This window comes from Papio anubis, chromosome 20, assembly GCF_008728515.1.
Source record: "Papio anubis isolate 15944 chromosome 20, Panubis1.0, whole genome shotgun sequence".
Taxonomy (NCBI): Eukaryota; Metazoa; Chordata; class Mammalia; order Primates; family Cercopithecidae; genus Papio; species Papio anubis.
The window spans coordinates 19,795,792-19,818,298 of NC_044995.1; the positions used below are offsets into that span (position 1 = coordinate 19,795,792).

At 42.6% G+C, this 22,507-nt stretch overlaps 1 protein-coding gene across 18 annotated transcripts in view; it reads right to left on the reverse strand.

Moving 5' to 3' along the window:
- Positions 1-8,487: 8,487 nt before the first annotated feature.
- The window catches only part of ZNF382 (zinc finger protein 382), a 47,180-nt gene continuing 33,160 nt past the window's right edge, over positions 8,488-22,507 (reverse strand). For 14 of the 18 annotated variants that reach the window (XM_031659564.1, XM_031659567.1, XM_031659562.1 and 11 more), the window contains 2 exons: positions 11,420-12,836; positions 8,534-8,780 (listed from right to left, as the gene is read on the reverse strand). In XM_031659564.1, coding sequence (XP_031515424.1) covers positions 8,732-8,780; positions 11,420-12,836 — 1,466 coding nt within the window. In that variant the 3' untranslated portion in view covers positions 8,534-8,731. The other 4 variants (XM_031659568.1, XM_003915404.5, XM_017952881.3 and 1 more) reach the window with 2 other exon arrangements.

Genomic DNA, 22,507 nt, shown 5'->3' on the forward strand with positions numbered 1-22,507 from the left:
TAATCCCAGCACTTTGGGAGGCCGAGATGGGCGGATCACGAGGTCAGGAGATCGAAATCATCCTGGCTAACACGGTGAAACTCCGTCTCTACTAAAAAATACGAAAAACTAGCCGGGCGAGGTGGCGGGTGCCTGTAGTCCCAGCTACTTGGGAGGCTGAGGCAGGACAATGGCATAAACCCGGGAGGCGAACCTTGCAGTGAGCCGAGATCGTGCTACTGCACTCCAGGCTGGGTGACAGAGCAAGACTCTGTCTCAAAAAAGAAAAAAAAAAAAAAAGAGACATTCATAGGCTGCTTTTTTTTTTTTTTTTTTTTTTGAGACAGGGTCTTGCTTTGTTGCCCAGGCTGGAGTGCAGTGGCACAATTATAGCTCACTGCAGCCTCATTTGTGGTTACTTGACTAATTTAGATTTTCCTATGTTTATACTTTCTCATTTATATACATTAAAATACTGATTTTTTTTTTTTTTTTTTTTTTTTTTTTTTTTTTTTGAGATGGAGTCTCACTCTGTCACCGAGGCTGGAGTGCAGTGGCACCGTGTCAGCTCACTACAACCTCCGTCTCCTGGGTTCAAGCAATTCTGCCTCAGCCTCCCGAGTAGCTGGGATTACAGGCGCCCACCACCATGCCTGGCTACTTTTTATATTTTTAGTAGAGACAGGGTTTCACTATGTTGCCCAGGCTGGTCTTGAACTCCTGACCTCAGATGATCCACCCGCCTCAGCCTCCCAAATTGCTGGGATTACAGGCATGAGCCACCACACCCAGCCAATGATCTGTTCTTAAAAAGACAAAATATTGGCTAGGCGCAGTGGCTCACGCCTGTAATCCCAACACTTTGGGAGGCCAAGGTGGGTGGATCATGAGGTCAGCAGACCATCCTGGCTAACACGGTGAAACCCTGTCTTTACTAAAAATATAAAAAATTGGCCGGGTGCGGTGGCTTACTCCTGTAATCCCAGCACTTTGGGAGGCCAAGGCAGGTGGATCACCTGAGGTTGGGAGTTCAAGACCAGCCTGACCAACATGGAGAAACCCCGTCTCTACTAAAAAAAAAAAAAATACAAAATTAGCCAGGCATGGTGGCGCATGCCTGTAATCCCAGCTACTCTGGAGGCTGAGGCAGGAGAATCGCTTGAACCCAGGAGGCGGAGGTTGTGGTGAGCTGAGATCGTGCCATTGCACTCCAGCCTGGAGCAAAAAGAGCAAACCATTTAAAAATAAAAAATAAAAAGCCAAAAAAATTGCTTAAGGTATGAGGTGGTGGGTGCCTGTAGTCCCAGCTACTCAGGAGGAGCTGAGGCAGAAGAATGCGTGAACCCAGGAGGTGGAGCTTGCAGTAAGCCAAAGGTCACCACTGCACTCCAGCCTGGGTGACAGAGTGGGGAACCTCCATCTCAAAAAAAAAAAAAGAGTAAAATGTGTGTGTGAGAAGGCAGGCAGTTGCTCCAAGCCTGTAATCCCAGCACTTTGGGAGGCCTGAGGCAGGACAGATCACACAGGTCAGGAGATCCCGAGACCATCACAGCTAACTTTCTGGGTGAAACCCGTCCCTAAAAATACCCAAAAATTGCTTGGTGGCAGGTGCCTGTAGTCCCAGCTACTAGGAGGGAAGAGGCAGGAAGAATAAGTAAGCCGGGGAGTAGAGAGAGCTTGCAGTGAGCTGAGATCCGACCCACAGCACTCAGCCGAGGCGTGAACTCCGTCTCAAAAAAAAAAAAAAAAATTAATGAAAACAGAAATTAAATTTTGTACATTGCTTATTTCAATGGCCAAATCCAGCAATAAAACATGGTATATTCAGCCTTTGCTTTTGTTTTCTTTAGAGATGGATTCTCTTGCTCTGTTGCTGAAACGCTAAGAATGCTGCATCTTTTGATCGTCAGCTCATTACCGCAAACTCTGCTTCTGGGTTCAAGCCATTTTCCTGCCTCCTCAGTACCCTCTGGATACAGGTACCCACCACCTCCTAAGCACTAATTTAATATTTTTTTAAAATGAAACAGGGATTTTCTCTATCGACTTTCCAGGCTGGTCTCAACTCCTGACCTCAGGTGATCCAACTGCCTTGTCCTCCCAAAATGCTGGGATTACAGCTGTGAGCTACCATGCCCGGCCAATAAGCTATATTTATTCTTATTTGATGTGGATGAAAATTGTCAAAACACAACCAATGGGTAATGTCAACATGCATTCTAACATGCAATTTATTGGATTTAGCCAATAGAATGTGGGTGGAAGTCATTTTTGGTAGAACTGTTGGGAAAAGGGCTCGTGGGGTGCCTGTATAAACTGGCCATAAAAATATGGGACAATAAGTTGTGGAAAGCCACAAGAGGCCTCTGAGGAAGAAAGCCTTCTATTTGCCATCACGTTCCCATGACCAGAGCGTGACCTGCTCTCTTATCTATAAACACTGTGCTCAAGGAGAAAGACACTCCTTTGAAGCACTGGAATGTGGCCAGATATGCCGGCTCCTACTTAGGCCCACTCCCCACAGTTGCTCTCTGATAAGTAAAAGAATAAATCAGTAGTTAAGTTTATGCTGCTTCAGCACAAAGGAAATTTACCTAAACCACCATTGCCCCCCTTTCACTGTTTCACCCCTGAACATCTGCTTCTTAGATCTAAGTGACTGTGCTCAATAAATAGTGTGGAGACCAGAGCTTGGTACCTTTGCAGCCTCTGATTTGCTCTGGCCCTCTGGCTCCCAACTTTATGAACTCTTAACCTGTCTCTTCTCATTCCTTTGTCGCCACTGGACTTCGGGTACCCTATGGGTGGTGTTGAGGCTGGTCCCCAACAGAACTTTACATGTGCTTTCATGTTATGACTTAGTTTTTGCTATTGGCCATGAGAAGAACATGCCACATGTAGCCATTTGCTCATCCATGAAAACCTTCCAAGAATAGTGGCACTGCTTCACTTCCACCTTCTAAATGTCATGCACATTTCACCAACATGGTGAAACCCCATCTCTACTAAAAATACAAAAATTATCCAGGTGCGGTGGCAGGCCCCTATAATCTCAGCTACTCAGGAGGCTGAGGCAGGAGAATTGCTTGATCCCAGAGGGCAGAGGTTGCAGTGAGCTGAGATCGTGCCATTTCACTCTAGCCCGGGTGAAAGAGCGAAACTCCATCTCAAAAACTAAGGCCGGGCGTGGTGGCCCATGCCTGTAATCCCAGCACTTTGGGAGGCCAGAGCGGGTGATCACCTGAGGTCAGGAGTTGGAGACCAGCCTAGCCAACATGGTGAAACCCCCCCTCTAATAAAAATACAAAAATTAGCCTGGCGTGGTGGCACGCACCTGTAATCCCAGCTACTCAGGAGGCTGAGGCACGAGAATCACTTGAATCCAGGAGGCAGAGGTTGCAGTGAGCCGAGATTGCACTCCAGCTTGGGCAACAGAGCAAGACTCTGTCTCAAAAAAATGAAGATAAATTTTAAAATGACCATTATAAAAAAGACAAACAATAACAGATCTTGGTGAGGGCAGAGAGAGGGGAACACTTTAGTACACTGCTAGTGGGAATGTAAATTAGTATAACCACTATAGAAAAAATTATAGAGTTTTCTCAAGAAACTAAATATAGATAATCCGCATAATCCAGAAATCTCACTGTGGGGCACATATCCAGAATGAAGGAAATCAGTATATCAAAGAGCTATCTGCACACCCATGTTTACTGCAGCACTATTAACAATGGCCAAAATACGGAATCAACCTAAGTCTCCCATCAATGCATAATGGATTTATACACAATGGAATACTATTCAGCCATAAACAGAATGAAATACTACCATTTGCAGCAACATGGGTGGAAGTGGAGGTTAATTATGTTAAGGGAAATAAGCCAGGAACAGAAATACAAACTTGGCATGTTCTCATGCATAAGTGGGAGCTAAAAGAGTTGATCTCATGGAGGTGAGAGTAGAATGATGGTTACCAGAGGTCAGGAAGTGAGGGGCCAGGGGTGAAGAGAGGTTAGTTAATGGATATAAAAATATGGTTAGATAGGGCTGGGTGCGGTGCCTCATGCCTGTAATCTCAGCACCTTGGGAGGCCGAGGCGGGTGGATCACGAGGTCAAGAGATCAAGACCGTCCTGGCCAACATGGCGAAACCCCGTCTCTACTAAAAATACAAAACTAAGCTGGGCATGGTGGCTGGCGTCTGTAGTCCCACCTACTCGGGAGGCTGAGGCAGGAGAATGGCGTAAACCCGGGAGGCGGAGCTTACAGTGAGCTGAGATCTGGCCACTGCACTCCAGCCTGGGTGACAGAGTGAGACTCCGTCTCGAAAACAAAAAAAAAGAATACTGCTGAGAACCAAGGGATAGCAGAATTGGCCCCATTTAGTATTATTCCCAATGATTGCATATGCCCAGATGACTATGTATTGACTGGTTTGTCAGCCATTGTTAGATGTGTTGGAGACACCCAACAGAACACACACCCTGAGTTCCATCTTCCATAGGTGTGCCACCCCTAGATATAAAGCCTGCCACTCCAATGGGGGGCTGATCATCTGGATGGAGTTTAAAATATGGGCTAAGTGCAGTGTGTTCCTTGTGTTGTGAGTTGACCTGCGGAACAATGATGAGACCATGTAGCAAGGCCTGTGTGTGTGTAGACTGACTACTACTGGATATATAATTCAGAAGCCAGTCAAAGATATCTTTGGAGACACAAATCAGGAGGTACTGCTGCTAATGAAGCAGAGCTAGGGATTTTTATTTTAAAAAGTTACAGACAGTACAATTCACTTTTTTATGCTTCTATTTTTTACACATGCACAGATTTTTGTTATCTATGACCACAAGCAGGATACAAAACAATTCCAACACCTCAAAGAATTCCCTCGTGCACCCCCTGTGTATTCAGACCCCACCCCACCCCAGACACTCAGCAACCTTTGATGTTTTCTGTTGTTATATTTTCACCTTTTCCAACATGTCATATAAATGGAATCATACAGTATGTAACTTTTTGGGACTGGGTTCTTTCCCTTAGCATAATGTATTCGACGTTCATCTATATTGTTGCATGTTTCAGTAGCTCATTATTGTTATTGTTGAGTAGAATTCCATCCTGTGAATGTACCACAGTGTATCCATTTACACACTGAAGAACATTTGCTTGTCTCTTGTTTTTAATTTTTTTAAATTATAAATGATACTCACAAACACTCATGTACAGGTTTCTGTGTGCACATAATTTTTCATTTCTCCAGGATAAATACTTATAAGTGGGATTGCTGGGTCATATTGGATGTGTAACTTTTTGAGACTGGCATATTGTTTTCCAGAGCAGCTTTACCATTTTGCCTTTCCTATTAGCAATGTATGAGAGTTCCAGTAACAAATCCGTATCTGTACTCCTGAATCTAAAATAAAGGTTAAAAAAGAGAGAGTTCCGGCTGGGCGTGGTGGTTCATGCCTGTAATCCCAAGGTGGGCGGATCACCAGGTCAGGAGATCAAGACCATCCTGGCTAACACGGTGAAACCCCGTCTCTCCTAAAAAATACAAAAAATTAGACAGGCATGGTGGCAGGTGCCTGTAGTCCCAGCTACTTGGGAAGCTGAGGCAGAAGAATGGTGTGAACCTGGAGGCGGAGCTTGCAGTGAGCCGAGATCGAGACAGAGCGAGACTCCATCTCAAAAAAAGAAAAAAAGGAAAAAGAGTTTCAGTTGTTCCACATTCTTGTCAGCACTTGGTATTGTCACATATCTAGGGTTTTGAAAAGCCCAATTATAAACTGATGAATATCTCAAATAGTAGAACATCCCAGGTGAATGTTGAAGACTAGTGTTGGAGCCTGTGCTTTTGCTGTTGCATTTTACTTGTGAAGTAGGGCATGGCAAGCCTGGTTCTACTGCTAGACCAGAAACTGAGTGGAGAAATTAAAACATTAGCTGGCAAGAAATGATCACATTTGAGATGTACTGTGCACTATCTGATACTGGGGACACAGAGGGTGAGGAGATATGCTTGTTCACATACATTATCAGGAAATACGCAACAGTTATAGGAACCATGTTTGTAGGATGGAGCTGATTTACAGTCAGACTGCAAAGCTCTAACATTATCTCCATGATGCCTGGATGTCTGGCTCTGACTCTTGGTTGGGATAAAGCCGGTAAGTACATGAGGTACTGGATTAAAGTGGCATGACCTCGGCTCACTGCAAGCTCCGCCTCCTGGGTTCATGCCATTCTCCTGCCTCAGTCTCCCGAGTAGCTGGGACTAGAGGTGCCCGCCGCCACGTCTGGCTAATTTTTTGCATTTTTAGTAGAGACGGGGTTTCACCGTGTTAGCCAGGATGGTCTCGATCTCCTGACCTTGTGATCTGCACGCCTCGGCCTCCCAAAGTGCTGGGATTACAGGCGTGAGCCACCGCGCCTGGCCAGTTAAAGTCTTATATTCCCTGGGAGACTCCCACAGCCAATTTGTTAATGATGGCTTTTTAACTTTTTTTAACTCACATAACCAGTTAGATAGCCTGGCATGACTATGTAACCAGTGAAGAGAGAAGAATAAAAAACCTATGCAGTGGCTGGGCACGATGGCTCACGCCTGTAATCCCAGCACTTTGGGAGGCTGAGTTAGGTGGATTACCTGAGGTCATGAGTTCGAGATCAGCCTGGCCAACATGGAGAAACCCCATCTCCACTAAAAACACAAAAACTAGCTGGTCGTGATGGCACATGCCTATAATCCCAGCTACCTGGGAGGCTGTGGCAGGAGAATTGTTGAACCTGGGAGGCAACACACATGGGACGTCTGACCACTGGTGCTTGACTGGCATTCCCAGACATTAAGAAAACCACCTCGAGAAGGCAGCTACATGACTTTGGAGCCCTGAAGTGCTTACTCTTCCCTTTGCTGAGCCACATCCCGGTTTCTAAATCCAAAAAACATTTCCTGGGTGTGCTCTTGTGAGTCTTGTTAGTCCTCTAAACTGATGAAATCATTTTGCATATGTCTTTATGACCTTTGCAGTTAGGTCTACAAAATATGAATTTGCAAAATCACTCCTATTTTGTCGTATATATTTAGGCCAAGTTGACTTAGATTCTATAAACATGTTTGCTCCTTAGAGCTGCCCAAACTTTATTGAGCAATAGATAAGCTAGATGAAAAATACTCACGCGGCACATGAAATTTTGGTTCATGATGGACTGCATACACAATGGTATCTCATAAGATTATAGTACCAGCTACAGGGTGTGGTGGCTCCCCTGTAATCCCAGCACTTTGGAAGGCATGGTGGATCATGAGGTCAGGGAGATCGAGACTATCCCTGGCCAACACATGGTGAAACCCCATCTCTACTAAAATACAAAAATTAGCCAGGCTTTGGTGGCTTGCACCTGTACTCCCAGCCACCTCGGGAGGCTGAGGCAGGCGGGAATCACTTGAACCGGGAGGCTGAGGCTGCGTGAGCCAGATCACCCATGCACACCAGCCTGGGCGACAGAGTGAGACTCTGTCTCAAAAAAAAAGAAAAAACAATTATAGTACCATATTTTTACTGTACCTTTCTGTGTTTAGATAGGTTTACATATACAAATAATTACCATTGTGTTACAATTGCCTATAGTATTCAGCACAGTAACATGCAGTACAGATTTGTAGCCTAGAAGCAATAGGCTCTACCATATAGCCTAGGTGTTTAGAAGGCTGTACCATGTCGGTTTGTATCAGCACTCTGTGATGCTTGCAAAATTATGACACTGCCTAATGATGTATTTCTCAGAATGTATCCCTATTAAGTGAGGCAATGCTGTATTTATCAATTCATAAAGTGAAAATCTCTAAAGTGAGTGGAGTGGCTCACACCTGTAACCCCAGCACTTTAGGAGGCTGAAGAGGGAGGATTGCTTGAGGCCAGGAGTTTGATACCAGCCTGGGCAACACAGCGAGACCCCATATGTATAAAAAATAAAAACGTTAACTGAGTGGGATAGTGTATGCCTGTAGTCTTAGCTACTTGGGAGGCTGAGGCAGGAGAATTGCTTGAGTCCAGGAATTCAAGTCTGCAGTGAGCTATAATGGCACCACTGTACTCCAGCCTAGGTGACAGACTGAGAACCTGTCTCACAAAAAAAAAAAAAGGCAAAGAAAATTTCTGACTTCTTCAAAAGAAATCTTCAAGCAGGATTCTGGAATATAGCCCAATGTTGTTTCATGCCAAAATATAAACCACAGGACCAAATTTTCCTAAGGAGCAGCAGCTTATATGTAAATAGCTTTAGAAAACACAACTTTGGCCGAGCACAGTGGCTCACACCTGTAATCTCAGCACTTTGGGAGGCCGAGGCGGGGGGATCACCTGAGGTCAGGCTTTGGAGACCAGCCTGGCCTACATGATGAAACCTCTCTATTAGCTGGGCGTGGTGGTGGGCGCCTGTAATTCCAGCTACTTGGGAGGCTGAAGCAGAAGAATCGCTTGAGGCAGAGGTTGCAATGGGCCGAAATTGCACCACTGCACGCCAGTCTGGGAAACAAAAGCGAAACCCTGTCTCAAAAAAAAAAAAAAGAAAGAAAGAAAGAAAACACAACTTCATTTAGACTTTCGTTAAAGCATTCAAAAGTACCTCCTTCACAGACATTCATTAGATTCCATACCTTGATTTCTCTCTGCGCCTTTGTTGAGAAATGACAGCACGGGGTCTTTTGAGGATGGATCACATTATCCACAGCCTTTCTTTGGGGGCTATTTTCATTTTTTGTGTGTGCAAAATTGGGACGTATATGATGAATATGATTTACTGCCAGAAAATGAGAAAGAACATATATAGACCCCTCAATTGAGTTGTTATTAAGGTATGTAATTACAAGCCAAAAATGCAGCCAAATCTTCAACTGTATTTTATGGTCAGTTTTTCTTGATGCCAAAATCACCTATTAGTAACCACCATATCTTTGCTCATTGACTGCAGATCCAAATATTTATATCTTTATTTATTTATTTATTTATTTATTTTTGAGACAGGGCCTCACTCTGTTACCCAGGCTGGAGTGCAGTAGCACTATCCTGGCTCACTGCAACCACTGCCTCCCGGGCTCAAGTGATCCCCCCACTCAGCCTCCCCAGTAGCTGGGACTACAGGCATGTGCCACCATGCCTGGCTAATATTTTGTAGAGATGGGGTTTTGGCATGTTTCCCAGGCTGGTCTCAAACTCCTGGGCTCAAGTGATCCTCCTAACACCTTCCAAAGTGCTGGGGTTACAGGCATGAGCCACCAAGCCCAGCCTTATACCTTTACTTTTATGATATGTTAATAGATACTAAAAAATTACTTTTCCCTGTTAATAAAACAATCAAGTTAAATAAAAACTTTTTTATTAAATAAAAAATAAAACTGTTTTTAGTTTAAAAGCCTGACCATTTTGTTGGCCAGGAATTTGGGAAGCCCTCAGCTGGGCAGTTCTTGCTTGAGGTCTCATTTGTGGTACCAGTTGGGTATCAGCAGGGTCCACAGTCATCTGAAGGCTTGACTGGATGTCCAAGAGGCTTCACTTAGGTGGTTGGCAGCTGATGCTAGCTGATCGCTGGGAGCTCAGCTGTGGCTGTTGACCTGGGTGCCTACACATAGACTTCCTAGCATTATAGTCTCGGTATGGCTAGACTTCTTTCATGGAAGACAGCTCTCCCCAGAGTTAAAAGTCCCTGTAATCCTAGCACTTTGGGAGGCCGAGGCGGGCAGATCACCTGAGGTCAGGAGTTCAAGATCAGCCTGGCCAACATGATGAAACCCTGTCTCTACTAAAAATACAAAAATTAGCCATGCGTGTGGTGCTTGCCTATAATCTCAGCTACCCAGGAGGCTGAGGCAGGAGAATCACTGGCACCTGGGAGGCAGAGGCTGCAGTGAGCTGAGATCATGCCACTGCACTCCAGCCTGGGTGACAGAGCAAGACTCTCTCTCAAAAAAAACAAAAAAACAAAAAAACAAAAAAAAACAAAGTCCCAAGCACCATTTGTTTCCTTTTAATCTTCCTTTCTTTAGTATTAATTCTTTGATGGTGTAAAAGAAATGAGCAACAGTTAAAGTCATTCTTACAATCATTTCATTTGAAGAGTTCTCATCCTATGTGAATTCCCTGGTGTAGCGTAATATATGAACGATGGCTATAAGCTTTTCCATATTCATCATTTGTACTTGACCAGTAAGATACAGACCGTAGGTAAAGACTATATTCCTCCCCATGCTCCAACTTCAACACACTCACAGGACTTTTCTCTAGTTGGAATTCTCTGATGGTGAAAAAGAGAAATGCTGGATGCCTCTCCTTCTCTAGTAGACTTTTTGCTTTCAAATAAGGCATTAACTGTGGCTAACAGTAATCTCACATTTATGACATTTGCCTGGAAGATTTGGGCTGTGGCTAAACGTCTTTCTACATATATTACGTTCATTCACATTCCCAGTTTTCACAATAACACTGATCAAGTTTCCCTGTAGCAAGAATTCTCTGGTTTGAACCAGCACCATATTGATAAAATTTATAGCTGTTTCCCTTCAGTGTCAATTATCTCATGTGGTGAAAGTTCTGAATCGTCTGCCAGTATCTGACTGAATACACATATGCACTAAGACCCAGCGATTCCATTCCTAAGTATATACACAAGAGAAATACATGTATGTACACCAAGACAAGTATGCTCTCAGAAGCATGATTTATTATGACCCTAAGCTGTAAACAATGTAAAAGTTCATCAACAGGAGAATGGATAAATTGTGATATAATCATATAATAGAATTCTATACTGGATAAAAATAAATAAACTTCTGCCACATGCACTAATGATTAGACTCAGGGACATGATGAATGTAATAAGCCGTACATGAAAGAATGCATGATAATCCAATTTATAGAAAGGTTTATAATATGTAAAAACTAATTTGTAATGTTAAAAGTCAGAATCATGGTCAACTGTGAGGAGGTAACAACTAATTTTTATTTTGGATTTGCAATGAGAAGTACAGTTTATACCTCCTTCTTTTAAAGAACCTCTCTACTCACTGTATAGTCCATGGACCGCAGTCAGTTGGCCAACTAGTTATTACTGATTAACAAAAGGATATGTATTGAAATGGAAAATGTGATTTAAAATGTTTATAACACCTTGACAGAGGAATTTTTTGTCTGCTGAAGCTAGTAATAAAAAAATTTGGACTTTTTAATGATTTTTGTCATGTAATTTGTCTAATAACATTTGTGTGTGTGTGTGTGTGTGTGTGTGTGTGTGTGTGTGTGTGTGTTTTACAGGCTGGCAAATAGTAGGTTACCATGTGGTATAGTACCTTAAACTGTTGGATATTATTATGCTTGCAAGCAACATCATCTACAGGGTTTACTATGACTTAACATTTTTTTACAAAAAAAAGCCGCATTACTTACTGAATTCCCATGGTTTCTACCTTGTGAGTTTTCTGATGGACAATGAGGTTTGACTTACAACTGAAGAACTTCCCACACTGTTTACATTCATATGGTTTCTCTCCTGTGTGAGTTTTCTGATGGCGAATGAGGTTTGATTTCCTACTAAAGGCTTTCCCACACTGAGGACACCCATTGGATTTCTCTCCTGTATGTATTCTGTGATGAACAGTGAGGATTGCCTTCTGGCGGAAGGACTTCCCACATTCATTACAAATATAGGGTTTCTCCCCTGTGTGAATTCTCTGGTGGAGAGTGAGGGTTGTCTTTTGGCAGAAGGACTTCCCACATTCATTGCAAATATAGGGTTTCTCTCCTGTGTGAGTTCTCTGATGCACAGTGAGGGTTGTCTTCTGGATAAATGCCTTCCCACACTCATTACACTGATATGGTTTCTCTCCTGTGTGAGTTCTCTGGTGATCAATGAGGTATGACTTCTTCCTAAAGGCACTTCCACACTGAGGACATTCATAGGCTTTCTCCCCCGTATGTGTTTTGTGATGTCTAGTGAGGGTGGCCTTCTGGCGGAAGGACTTCCCACAATCGATACAAATAAAGGGTTTCCCCTCTATATGTGTTTTCTCATGAAGGGTGAGGGCTGTCTTCTGACGGAAGGCCTTTCCACATTGATTGCAAACATAAGGTTTTTCACCGGTGTGAATTCGCTGATGTTCAATGAGGTATGATTTCCTTCTAAAGTTATTCCCACAGTAAGGACAGTGAAAGGGTTTCTCTTCTGTTTGTGGTCTCTGAGGCATAATAAAGACAGACTTTCTGCAGAGGAATTTCCCATATTTGTTGTAGGCAGAGGGCTTCTTTTCCATAAGATTACTTGGATGGACACTGAGGCTTGACTTTTCTATGAAGGCAATTCCATCTTTATTGTAGTCAAAGGTTCTTTCTCCTCTGTGAGCTCTAGTATGTGTAAAGAGCATTCCTTTCATCAGGAAGGATTTTTCACATTCATTATGGTCAAACGGTGGCTCTGGAGCTTGAACCTTCTGATGCTGAATAAGCTCCTGTTTACCACTGAGAACTCTTTCTGTTTGTTTCTGGAGGTTCACTGCAGGATGAATTTTCTCATGCTTCGTACTGAGGAGTGATTTCTCCCATCCAGTACTGTCCCCACACTTCTCTTTTATGGGGCTTATATTTCTAATGACTAGTTCTGAAATATTTTTCAAAACTTTTCCATCAGGTTTATATTCACATAGTATGGTTTTTGAAATACGGTTCTTGCCTAGAGTAAGTGCTTTACCATAAATATTACTTCTCTCCTTAATTAGTTTTTTGTGATTGATGAATATGAGGGATCTAGAATGCCTGTCTTGGTATTCTTTGAACTTCACTAAGACATCTTCAGTTTTCCCATCTTCTTCTAGAAAAGAATACAATTAACACTGTGAGTCTTCACATAAATGCTATGGATTGGGTATACAGCCAGACAAACTATGGTGAGATTATCTCACTACTCTGATCTACAAAAAGGCCAGAATAAATTACCTCTTGGTAGCGAAAATGTATAAACACAAATACAAATCTTGCTACTCTGTTAAAATGAAGAAAAACTGGCATAAGTAAAAAACATTCATATCTTTGGCATGTTATAAATATAAGCTGCACTGAGAAGGTATAAGAAACACAAGGATGGCCAGGCTCAGTGGCTCATGCCTGTAATCCCAACACTTCGGGAGGCCAAGGTGGGTGGATCACCTGAGGTCAGGAGTTTGAGACCAGCCTGGCCAACATGGAGAAACTCTGTCTCTACTAAAAATTCAAAATTAGCTGGGGGCGCAAGCCTGTAATCCCAGCTACTCGGGAGGTTGAGGCAGGAGAATTGCTTGAACCTGGGAGGCAGAGGTTGTGGTGAGCCGAGATCGTGCCATTGCACTCCAGCCTGGGCAACAAGAGCGAAAGTCTGTCTCAAAAAGAAAAAAAAAAAAAAAAAAAGATAAGTGAGCAGAAGAGAAAGAATGATGAAAGAGGGATTCTCCTTGGAATAGAAGATTCAGAGCTGCTGAAGTGAGCCTACCAAGGGTGCTGAACAATAGGCAATGTGACAGAAAATTATTTAGGAAGAGACAAAAAGCTATACATTGGCCGGGCGCGGTGGCTCAAGCTTGTAATCCCAGCACTTTGGGAGGCCGAGATGGGCGGATCACGAGGTCGGGAGATCGAGACCATCCTGGCTAACACGGTGAAACCCCGTCTCTACTAAAAAATACAAAAAAAAACTAGCCGGGCGAGGTGGCGGGCGCCTGTAGTCCCAGCTACTCCGGAGGCTGAGGCAGGAGAATGGTGTGAACCCGGGAGGCGGAGCTTGCAGTGAGCTGAGATCCGGCCACAGCACTCCAGCCTGGGCGACAGAGCGAGACTCCGTCTCAAAAAAAAAAAAAAAAACAAAAAAAACCAAAAAGCTATACATTATTTATCCCCTCATGACTAAGTAAGTGTTATAAGTGCTTCCAATTCTTTCTTCTTCACTTGCATTGAGCCCATGAATGGTAAATGAACTTTCTCAGCTCATAGTGTTTACAGAAACATTAGTCTATAGTCTAGGCCCTAGATGTCCATACAACTGCAATTTATTTTCTCTTGAAAGCAGAGAATCTGGAAAACATATTCCCATGAGGAATTATCAAATACACCAAAAGACAAAATATATTTCCAACACGAATATAATCACTGTTGTGTATACATATTTTACATATTATATATGTATTTAAATTCATTTTTATTTTTTTGAGAAAGGGTCTCGCTCTATCCCCCAAGCTGGAATACAGTGGTGTGATCCTGGCTCACTGCAGCCTTGGCCTCCCAGGCTCAAGCAATCCTCCCACCTCAGCCTCCCAAGTATCTGGGGCTACAGGTGTGTGCCACCATATCCAGCTAATTTTTTATTTTTTTTTTACAGACGGGGTCTTCCTGTGTTGCCCTGGCTGGACTTGAACTCCTGGCCTCAAGTGATCTTCCAAAAGTTCTAGGATTATAGGCGTGAGCCACAGTGCCCGGAGACTATAGTATTCTGATTGCTGTTACCATCAATTTATTCTGCCAGAGATGGTCAATAATGAAATTCTCCTGACCAACAATTCTAACTTCATTCTTTCAATTTGCCAAATTACTTTTTTCAGCTTCAGGGAAAGATAGGTTTGAGTTTTCCTCCCAATACAGTCACCTTAACTCTGCAATTCCCTGTTGGAGTTGTAAAGGGCTGGATTCTTCGATGTATGTGCAAAGCACTGATTAATCTTAATCATTTTAAAAAAATTATTGTATATCTTACTATAGTTGCCTTACTACCATCCATATTTGGGAGGGCAATTTAAAGATGGATTCATCTTACCTATGATTTACATTGTTATTTATAATAGTCCCATACTGGGAACAGCCCAAATATCCATCAAAAGATGAACAGGTAAAACTGTGTCATGTATTATACAATCGAATACTACCACAGCAATAAGAAGAAACAATGCTGATACACAATGACAACAGGAATGAATCTCAAATATTTTGCAGTGTGTAAGCTTTACGAAAAAGAATACATATCATACAATTCCACTTCTGCGCAGTTCTAGGACATGTAAAACTAATCTGTATTGGTAATTGGAGTTACATTGCCTCCCTAAGCATATACCTCCAAGTATATGCTACTATCCAATTTTTCTTAAAGTTTTCACATAGTCTTTCCTTTTATTGGAGACAAAGTCTCACTCAGTCACTCAGGCTGGAGTGCAACAGCATGGTCTCAGCTCACTGCAACCTCCACCTCTCTGGTTCAAGTGATTCTCCTGCCTCAGCCTCATGAGTAGCTGGGATTACAGGCATGTGCCACCACACCTGGCTAATTTTTGTATTTTTAGTAGAGACAGGGTTTCATTATGTTGGCCAGGCTGGTCTCGAACTCCTGACCTCGTGATCCACCCGCCTCGGCCTCCCAAAATGCTGGGATTACAGGTGTGAGCCACTGCACCTGATCCCCACCCTTTTTTTTTTTTTTTTTTTTTTTTTTTTAAGACAGAGTCTCATTCTGTCACCCAGGCTGGAATGCAGTGGCACAATCCCAGCTCACTGCAACCTTAGTCTCCCAGGTTCAAGCGATTCTCATGCCTTGGCCTCCTGAGTAGCTGGGACTATGGGTGTGTGCCACCACATCTGGCTAATATTTTTTGTAATTTCTAGTGGAGATGGGGTTTCACTGTGTTGGCCTGGCTGGTCTCGAACCCCTGACCTCGAGTGATCCACCGCCTTGGCCTCCTAAAATGCTGAGATTCTAGGCATGAGCAACTGCTCCCGGCTAAGCTTTCACATAGTTTTTCTACCTTTCAGTATCCCGTCTGTCTGAAATTGTAATAAAATTATGGTCTGGAACATTCACTTCAAGATATTTTCCAACAACCTGGGATTTTAACATGATCATTCTATGAAAAGTCCTTGATTTGATAATATAATATTGCTTTCCCAACTAAAACTCACATTTTTGGAGGTCAATATTTTATTGACGATCTTCTCTAAAATCTTCTGAGTATACATTTACACACTGTTATCTGAAGTTAGGGGATACAATGCTGGCAGGTACACCTAAAAAGAACTTAGTAGTAAATGATTTCTAAGTGGATAAGAAAGATATTTTCCTTGCACGGTATAACAGTCAATAAGATAACTACTGAATACCTGGTCTCTGTTACAAGCTGCAGTAAGGAAAGGCAAAAGAGAGGACCTTATTTTGGGGAAATGATGAACCAAATGGAGAAAGAAGTTTCATGTAAAACAACTTCGAATTAGGTACCAAATTACTAGATCATATCAGAGGACATGTCTGCTCACATATTACAGATGTTAAGTAGAATGGGAATGCATAAAAAACAGAAATAGACACAGTCTACACAGTAGTCAAGGTATTTCATGGAGGAAATGAAACTTGATTTTTTAGTTAAGTGATATATTAGTATTGTGTGGTAAAGAATTTAATCTTGCTGCCGGGCGCGGTGGCTTACACCTGTAATCCCAGCACTTTGGGAGGCCGAGACGGGCGGATCACGAGGTCAGGAGATTGAGACCATCCTGGCTAACACGGTGAAGCCCTGTCTCTACTAAAAATACAAAAAATTAGCTGGGTGCGATGGCGTGCGCCTGTAGTCCCAGCTACACGGGAGGCTGAGGCAGGAGAATGGCGTGAACCCGGGAAGCGGAGCTTGCAGTGAGCCAAGATTGCGCCACTGCACTCCAGCCTGGGCCACAGAGCAAGACTCCGTCTCAAAAAAAAAAAAAAAGAATTTAACCTTGCCAAATGAGAGGCCTAACCTTTAACTTCAGTTTCAGGGTGGTAATTTTTAAGGCCTTTGAGTGTCATGGCTAATAGGAGTTTATTTGTTTGCCAGGGAGTCTTTGGCTGCCCAGACAGTAACAATGTGATTTAGGGTAGGGGCTTTGAGTCATGCAGCAAGCATCAGCTCAGCTTCCTAAGGCACTGGAAACTGAGCTCAGTCACGTGGGCAATCAGGCCTATTTGATGGAGCCCCAGTAAAAACTTTGGACACTGAGGCTGTGCTGAGCTTCACTGGTTGGCAGTACTCTGTATGCATCGTCACACAGTGTTGCCAGGATTGCTCTCCATGACTCCACAGCGATAGGGCAACTAGAAGCTGCAAGTTTGGCACTTTCCCATACTCTGCCTATTTCCTTCTTCCCTTGACTGATTTTAATCTTTTGCTGTAACAAATGGTAACTGTGAGTTTAACAGCTTTCACTGAGTTCCATGGGTCTTTTCAGCAAATTATCAAACCTGGCCAGGTGTGGCGGCTCACACCTGTAATCCCAGCACTTTTGGAGGCCGAGGCAGGTGGATCACTTGAGGTCAGAGATTTGAGACCAGCCTGGCCAACATAGTAAAACCCTGTCTCTATTAAAATACAAAAATCAGCAAGGCATGGTGGCACATGCCTATAATCCCAGCTACTTGGGAGGCTGAGAATCACTTGAACCTGGGAGGTGGAGGTTGCAGTGAGCCAAGATCACGCCACTGCACTCTAGCCTGAAAGACAGAGTGAGACTCTGTCTCAAAAAAAAAAAAAAAATTATCAACCCTAAGGGCAGTCCTGGGTATCCCTGAATTTACAGCTGGTGTCAGAAGTAAGGGTGGTCTTGTATGGATTACTGTACCCTCTAACTTCATAGTTGGTTAACTTTGCAAATATATATGGAACATTTAGTATCCATCATATAAGGAAAGGTCCAGCTGTGATGAATAGAACCAATTACAGTTTTCCCTCATTATCCAATCCAAGGGGACAGGTTCCGAAACCCCTAAGGATACTAAAATCCAAAGATGCTCAAGTCCCTCATATAAAATAGTGTAGTATTTGCATATAACCTATACATCTCCTCCTGTACACTTTAAATCATCTCTAGATGACTTATAATACCTAATACAATGCAAATGCTATGCCAACAGCTATTATACTATACTGATTTTTATTTGTATTTTGTGTGTGTGTGTGTGTGTGTGTGTTTGTGTATTTTTTTTCTATTGGCAGTTGGTTGAATCTGCTGATGTGGAAGCCATGAATTGGCGGGCTGATTGTATATGGAGTATATTTAGGACTCTTGAACAAATAAGAGATTATCAAAAGCTCTTAGTCACAGACAGAAATACATTTGGAATGACCAAATGAGGTATGATCCTGTCACCCATGAAAACAGAGGGATTTAAATTTCATATTAAAAAGTGTTATCTTTTTAGCATAATGACAGAATAAACTGAAAAAAAAAAAAAAAAAAACTAGGGAAAAATCATGGCAAATTCAAAGATTAATTACAGCAGCCCACACCTGAAATGAATGATATGGCTCTCATTTTGGAAGCTGTCAATGGCAAATGAGAATATAAGAAGATGTAAAGATATTTTACAGGGTGCAATAATATAACACATTGTAGAGAGATGATTAAGAAAGTATAAGAGATGATGGACTCAATCCTATACTACTTGGGCTGATTATGGGCACAAGAAAATACAGAAACAAATAATAATAAATAAGATTATGGGAACAGGCCTGGCGTGGTGGCTCATTCCTGCAATCCCAGCACTTTGGGAGGCTAAGGCAGGCAGATCACTTAAGGTCAGGAGTTCGAGACCAACCTGGCCAACATGCTGAAACCCCATCTCTACTGAAAATACAAAAATTAGCCAGGCGTGGTGGCATGTGCCTGTAATCCTAGCACTTTGGGAGGCTGAGGTGGGCAGATCACTTAAGGTCAGGAGTTCGAGACCAACCTGGCCAACATGGTGAAACCCCATCTCTACTGAAAATACAAAAATTAGCCAGGTGTGGTGGCATGTGCCTGTAATCCCAGGTATTCGGGAGGCTGAGGAGACAGGATCACTTGAACCTGGGAGGCAGAGGTTGCAGTGTGCCCAGATCACGCCATTGCACTCCAGCCTGGGCAACAGAGCGAGACTTCATCTCAAAGTCTCAGTTAACTACATTGCTGCAGGGCAAGACTGCAAGGAGCCCAAAAGGGAAAGAATGCTAGAGCCCTGAAGGAGCTGAGCAAAGAGTTCAGTGGCTGCTTAGCTCTGAGAAAGAGTTTGCGATTCTAGCCCTGTGCCAACAGGAACCTTGTTAAAATCTTGGTCCCAATACCAGCAAATTGGAAATGTGATATTAAAAGAGAGCAGTTCAGCATGGATTCATGAAGACCAACATGGGGCAGTCCCTTTCTGGTATTTTTAAACGCACTGAAAATTTTAAAGCAGAGTGGAAAAACAGGCAAATAAAACAAAATAAAAGAGCAAAAAATCCTGGTCCATTCATCTTTGTCCTGGGTTAGGTGAAAACAAAACAAAACAAAACAAAACAAAACAAAACAACCTTGGTCTTTCCATTGAGACTCCAGAAGGGCTGTGTTTTAGGAGTAGAGACTGCATCCCAGGACTCAGGACAACACCATAAAACTTTAATCAACAAGGCCCAGTCCTTGGGCATGTCCACCGAAGGGCCCAGTTTTAGAAAGATTTCTGTCAAGTCGGTTTAGCTGGAATCCCCTATTCTCAATATCTGATCTCTCGCCTCACCAGACCCTGCAGGTGATATCTGATCACCATGACCTGCTTTCAATAGGAATCCTGGTAGGTCAGCTGAGCAAGATTACCCTATCCACTCAGTAATTTCCCATCACGGCCCCTCTCCCCCAACTATAAATTTCCTCTCTTCCTTATCGTATTCAGAGTTGGCCCATTCTCTCCCCACTACTTCAAAACCCCATTGTAGCAGTCCCTGAGATCTGCCTTACAAGTGTCAGGATAATGTTTTTCTTTAGTATTTATAGTAACACAGCTTGGATAGGAACAGATTGATTATTGGACCCCTTTGGCATCTCACCCAGAACCCCAAGTGCACACCTTTTGAGCCTTAGTCTTCACTCCTGACTGACTGGGGACCCATTGGTGAGTCGGACTCCTGGTCCACCGCTCTGGACAAACTCCCATTGAAGCTGGTACAACATTTTGATTCCTTAGATTCTGAGCATACTCTAGAGGCTGGGTTAGAATCCTAGGTTCCTCTGTTTATATGAAGTTGGGTCAGAGACATTGGTTTCTTTGTTTAAAAAGTACCTGCTGGGCTACAGGTCTTTCTTCCTGTGTCTTTCTTTTGGGTGGGAATTCACTTCCTGACTCTCGGGGCTAGAAAATTCTTGACCTGTGAGGCCTCTCTGTTTGATCCTGTTGCTCCCATGGGAACTTCTCAGTTGACTGATGGTGTATGTTCCCCTGTTGGTATATGCTCTGCCAGCTTCCTCCACTTCCTTTCTTCTTGGCATCACTTTACTAAGGATTCTCTAAACTGGCTCCTGTAAGACCTCTCCTTTCCCACTGCTCCACTCCTCCTTCCTCCTCTCACCACCTCTGATCATTCCTTCAGTTCCCCTGAATCCTTTGACATGTGGCCCTTCAGAACTGCTCCATCCCTTTATCCACCCTGCCAGACCTTTCCCTTCCCACTCTAACCCCTACAGTCACTTGAACTTTAGGTGCCCTGCCCCACATTGGGGGCACTGAAGGGGCCCCCAAAGGAAACACCTGTGGCTGAGAAGGAAAAAAGGGCTAACTGGAAACAAAGTAGATATTTTATTCACTCAGCCAAGCTTTGGAGACATCCAGATAGCTCAGTGGCACACCTAAAATTTAGTCACAGCTTCCATATGATTATATAACAGGGAAAATGAAAATCTGAAAATCCCCTCCACAAATATTGGCTAAAAAGCATTAGCCCACACATTGAACAGCTAACCTTGTTCCATGTGTCAGAAACACAATTCAGATAAAAATATAAAGTGGAGCAAAGATAAGGTGTAACACTATTTTACTGACTCCTGGCTAACATTTTAGAATGAAAGTTATAAGATCTCTGTTTGGGACTGTCTGCCTATGTATGTCTATGTATGTATATTATGTATATGTGATATTTTCTTACCTCGAGATGGTATTAATTATTTATTTAAACATTTTAGTTATTTAGAGATGAGGTCTCACTGTTGCCCAGGCTGGAGTGCAGTAGTGCATAGCTCTCTGCAGCCTTGAACTCCTGGGCTTAAGTGATTCTCCTGACTCAGCTTTCTGAATAGCTGGATCTACAAGTGCACACCACTGCACTGGGACACATTTTTTTCAGAGACTGGGTCTTGCTATGTTGCCCAGGCTGGCCTCACACTCCTGGCCTCAAGCGATCCTCCTGCCTCAGCCTCCTGAGTAGCTGGAATTACAGGTGTGAGCCACAGCACTTGGCCAAAGTAATGTATAAACTCCCTTAAAGAGTTTATTCAAATTGTTTTAAGATAAAAATGAGTGTTTGTGTAAGTGAAATGTTCCTAACACCCCCAGAAATATAGGAACGAACCCAAAGGCCTTTCAAGTTCATGTGACTTGGGGTAAAATTTTGATAACTGAGTTTAATATTTTTGGTTTAATAAGAAGAGGTGCATCTATGAGCACATATTTTTATTTTACTTGGCTTTACTAGTCAAATAAGTTACTATTGTATTTACTATGTTTAAAACTATAAAAACTATACATTCAACTTAAGAAAAAAGGCACAAATAAATATGTAGTAAAAATGAATTGTCTGATATCCATTATTTCATATACATCAAACACAGCAGGAAAACAAAATAAAACAAACCTATGCATTTAACTTTTCAGGTTTTCCTGATTTGCTTTTAATTGCCTTTTACTTGTATATGCTATACAGTTAACAAAGAAGTGACTTGAGATAATGGCTAGTTTTGTTTAATGTATTATGAAATTTTCATGAACAATCCAAACATAATAAATACTATTTGTGTAGGTCAATATAAGTGGAATAAGAGTTTTATAAATAGGCTTTTCCACAGTTGTTTCATAATATCTGCCTAAAAACAGTTTCCAAAATCTTCTTGGTAACCTGCAACCTAAGAGTCATGCTAAGTTAACTAATACTCATTTATAATTTCTAAGATAAACTACTGCAACATTCATTATTGAACATAAGTTTAAATTTACATACTTTTGGCTCTTTAATTTTATACAGAATAGAAAGACTAAACATATTTGGATCTGTTAAACGCTAAAAAATTGTACTATGAGAAAACATGTATTGATAAAGTTGTGAGATGATGTATTCATAACATTTGCTAATCTGTTACAGCATGCTAGTATGTAGCAGATAATTCACAACTATCTACTTCTTAGTTTACTCTGTTAAAAGGTTACTAATGGTTAACATTATAATCACTATATGTAATTAAAACTACTAAAAATAGGCAGGGGGCAGTGGCTCACGCCTGTAGTCCCAGCACTTTGGGAGGCTACGGCGGATCACCTGAGGTCAGGAGTTCGAGACCGGCCTGGCCAATATGGTGAAACGCCATCTCTACTAAAAAAACACAAAAATTAGCTGGGCATGGTGGTGCGCACCTGTCATCCCAGCTGCTCCTCAGGAGTCTGAGGCACAAGAATCGCTTGAATCCGGGACTTGGAGGTTGCAGTGAGCTGAGATCCTGCCACTGTAC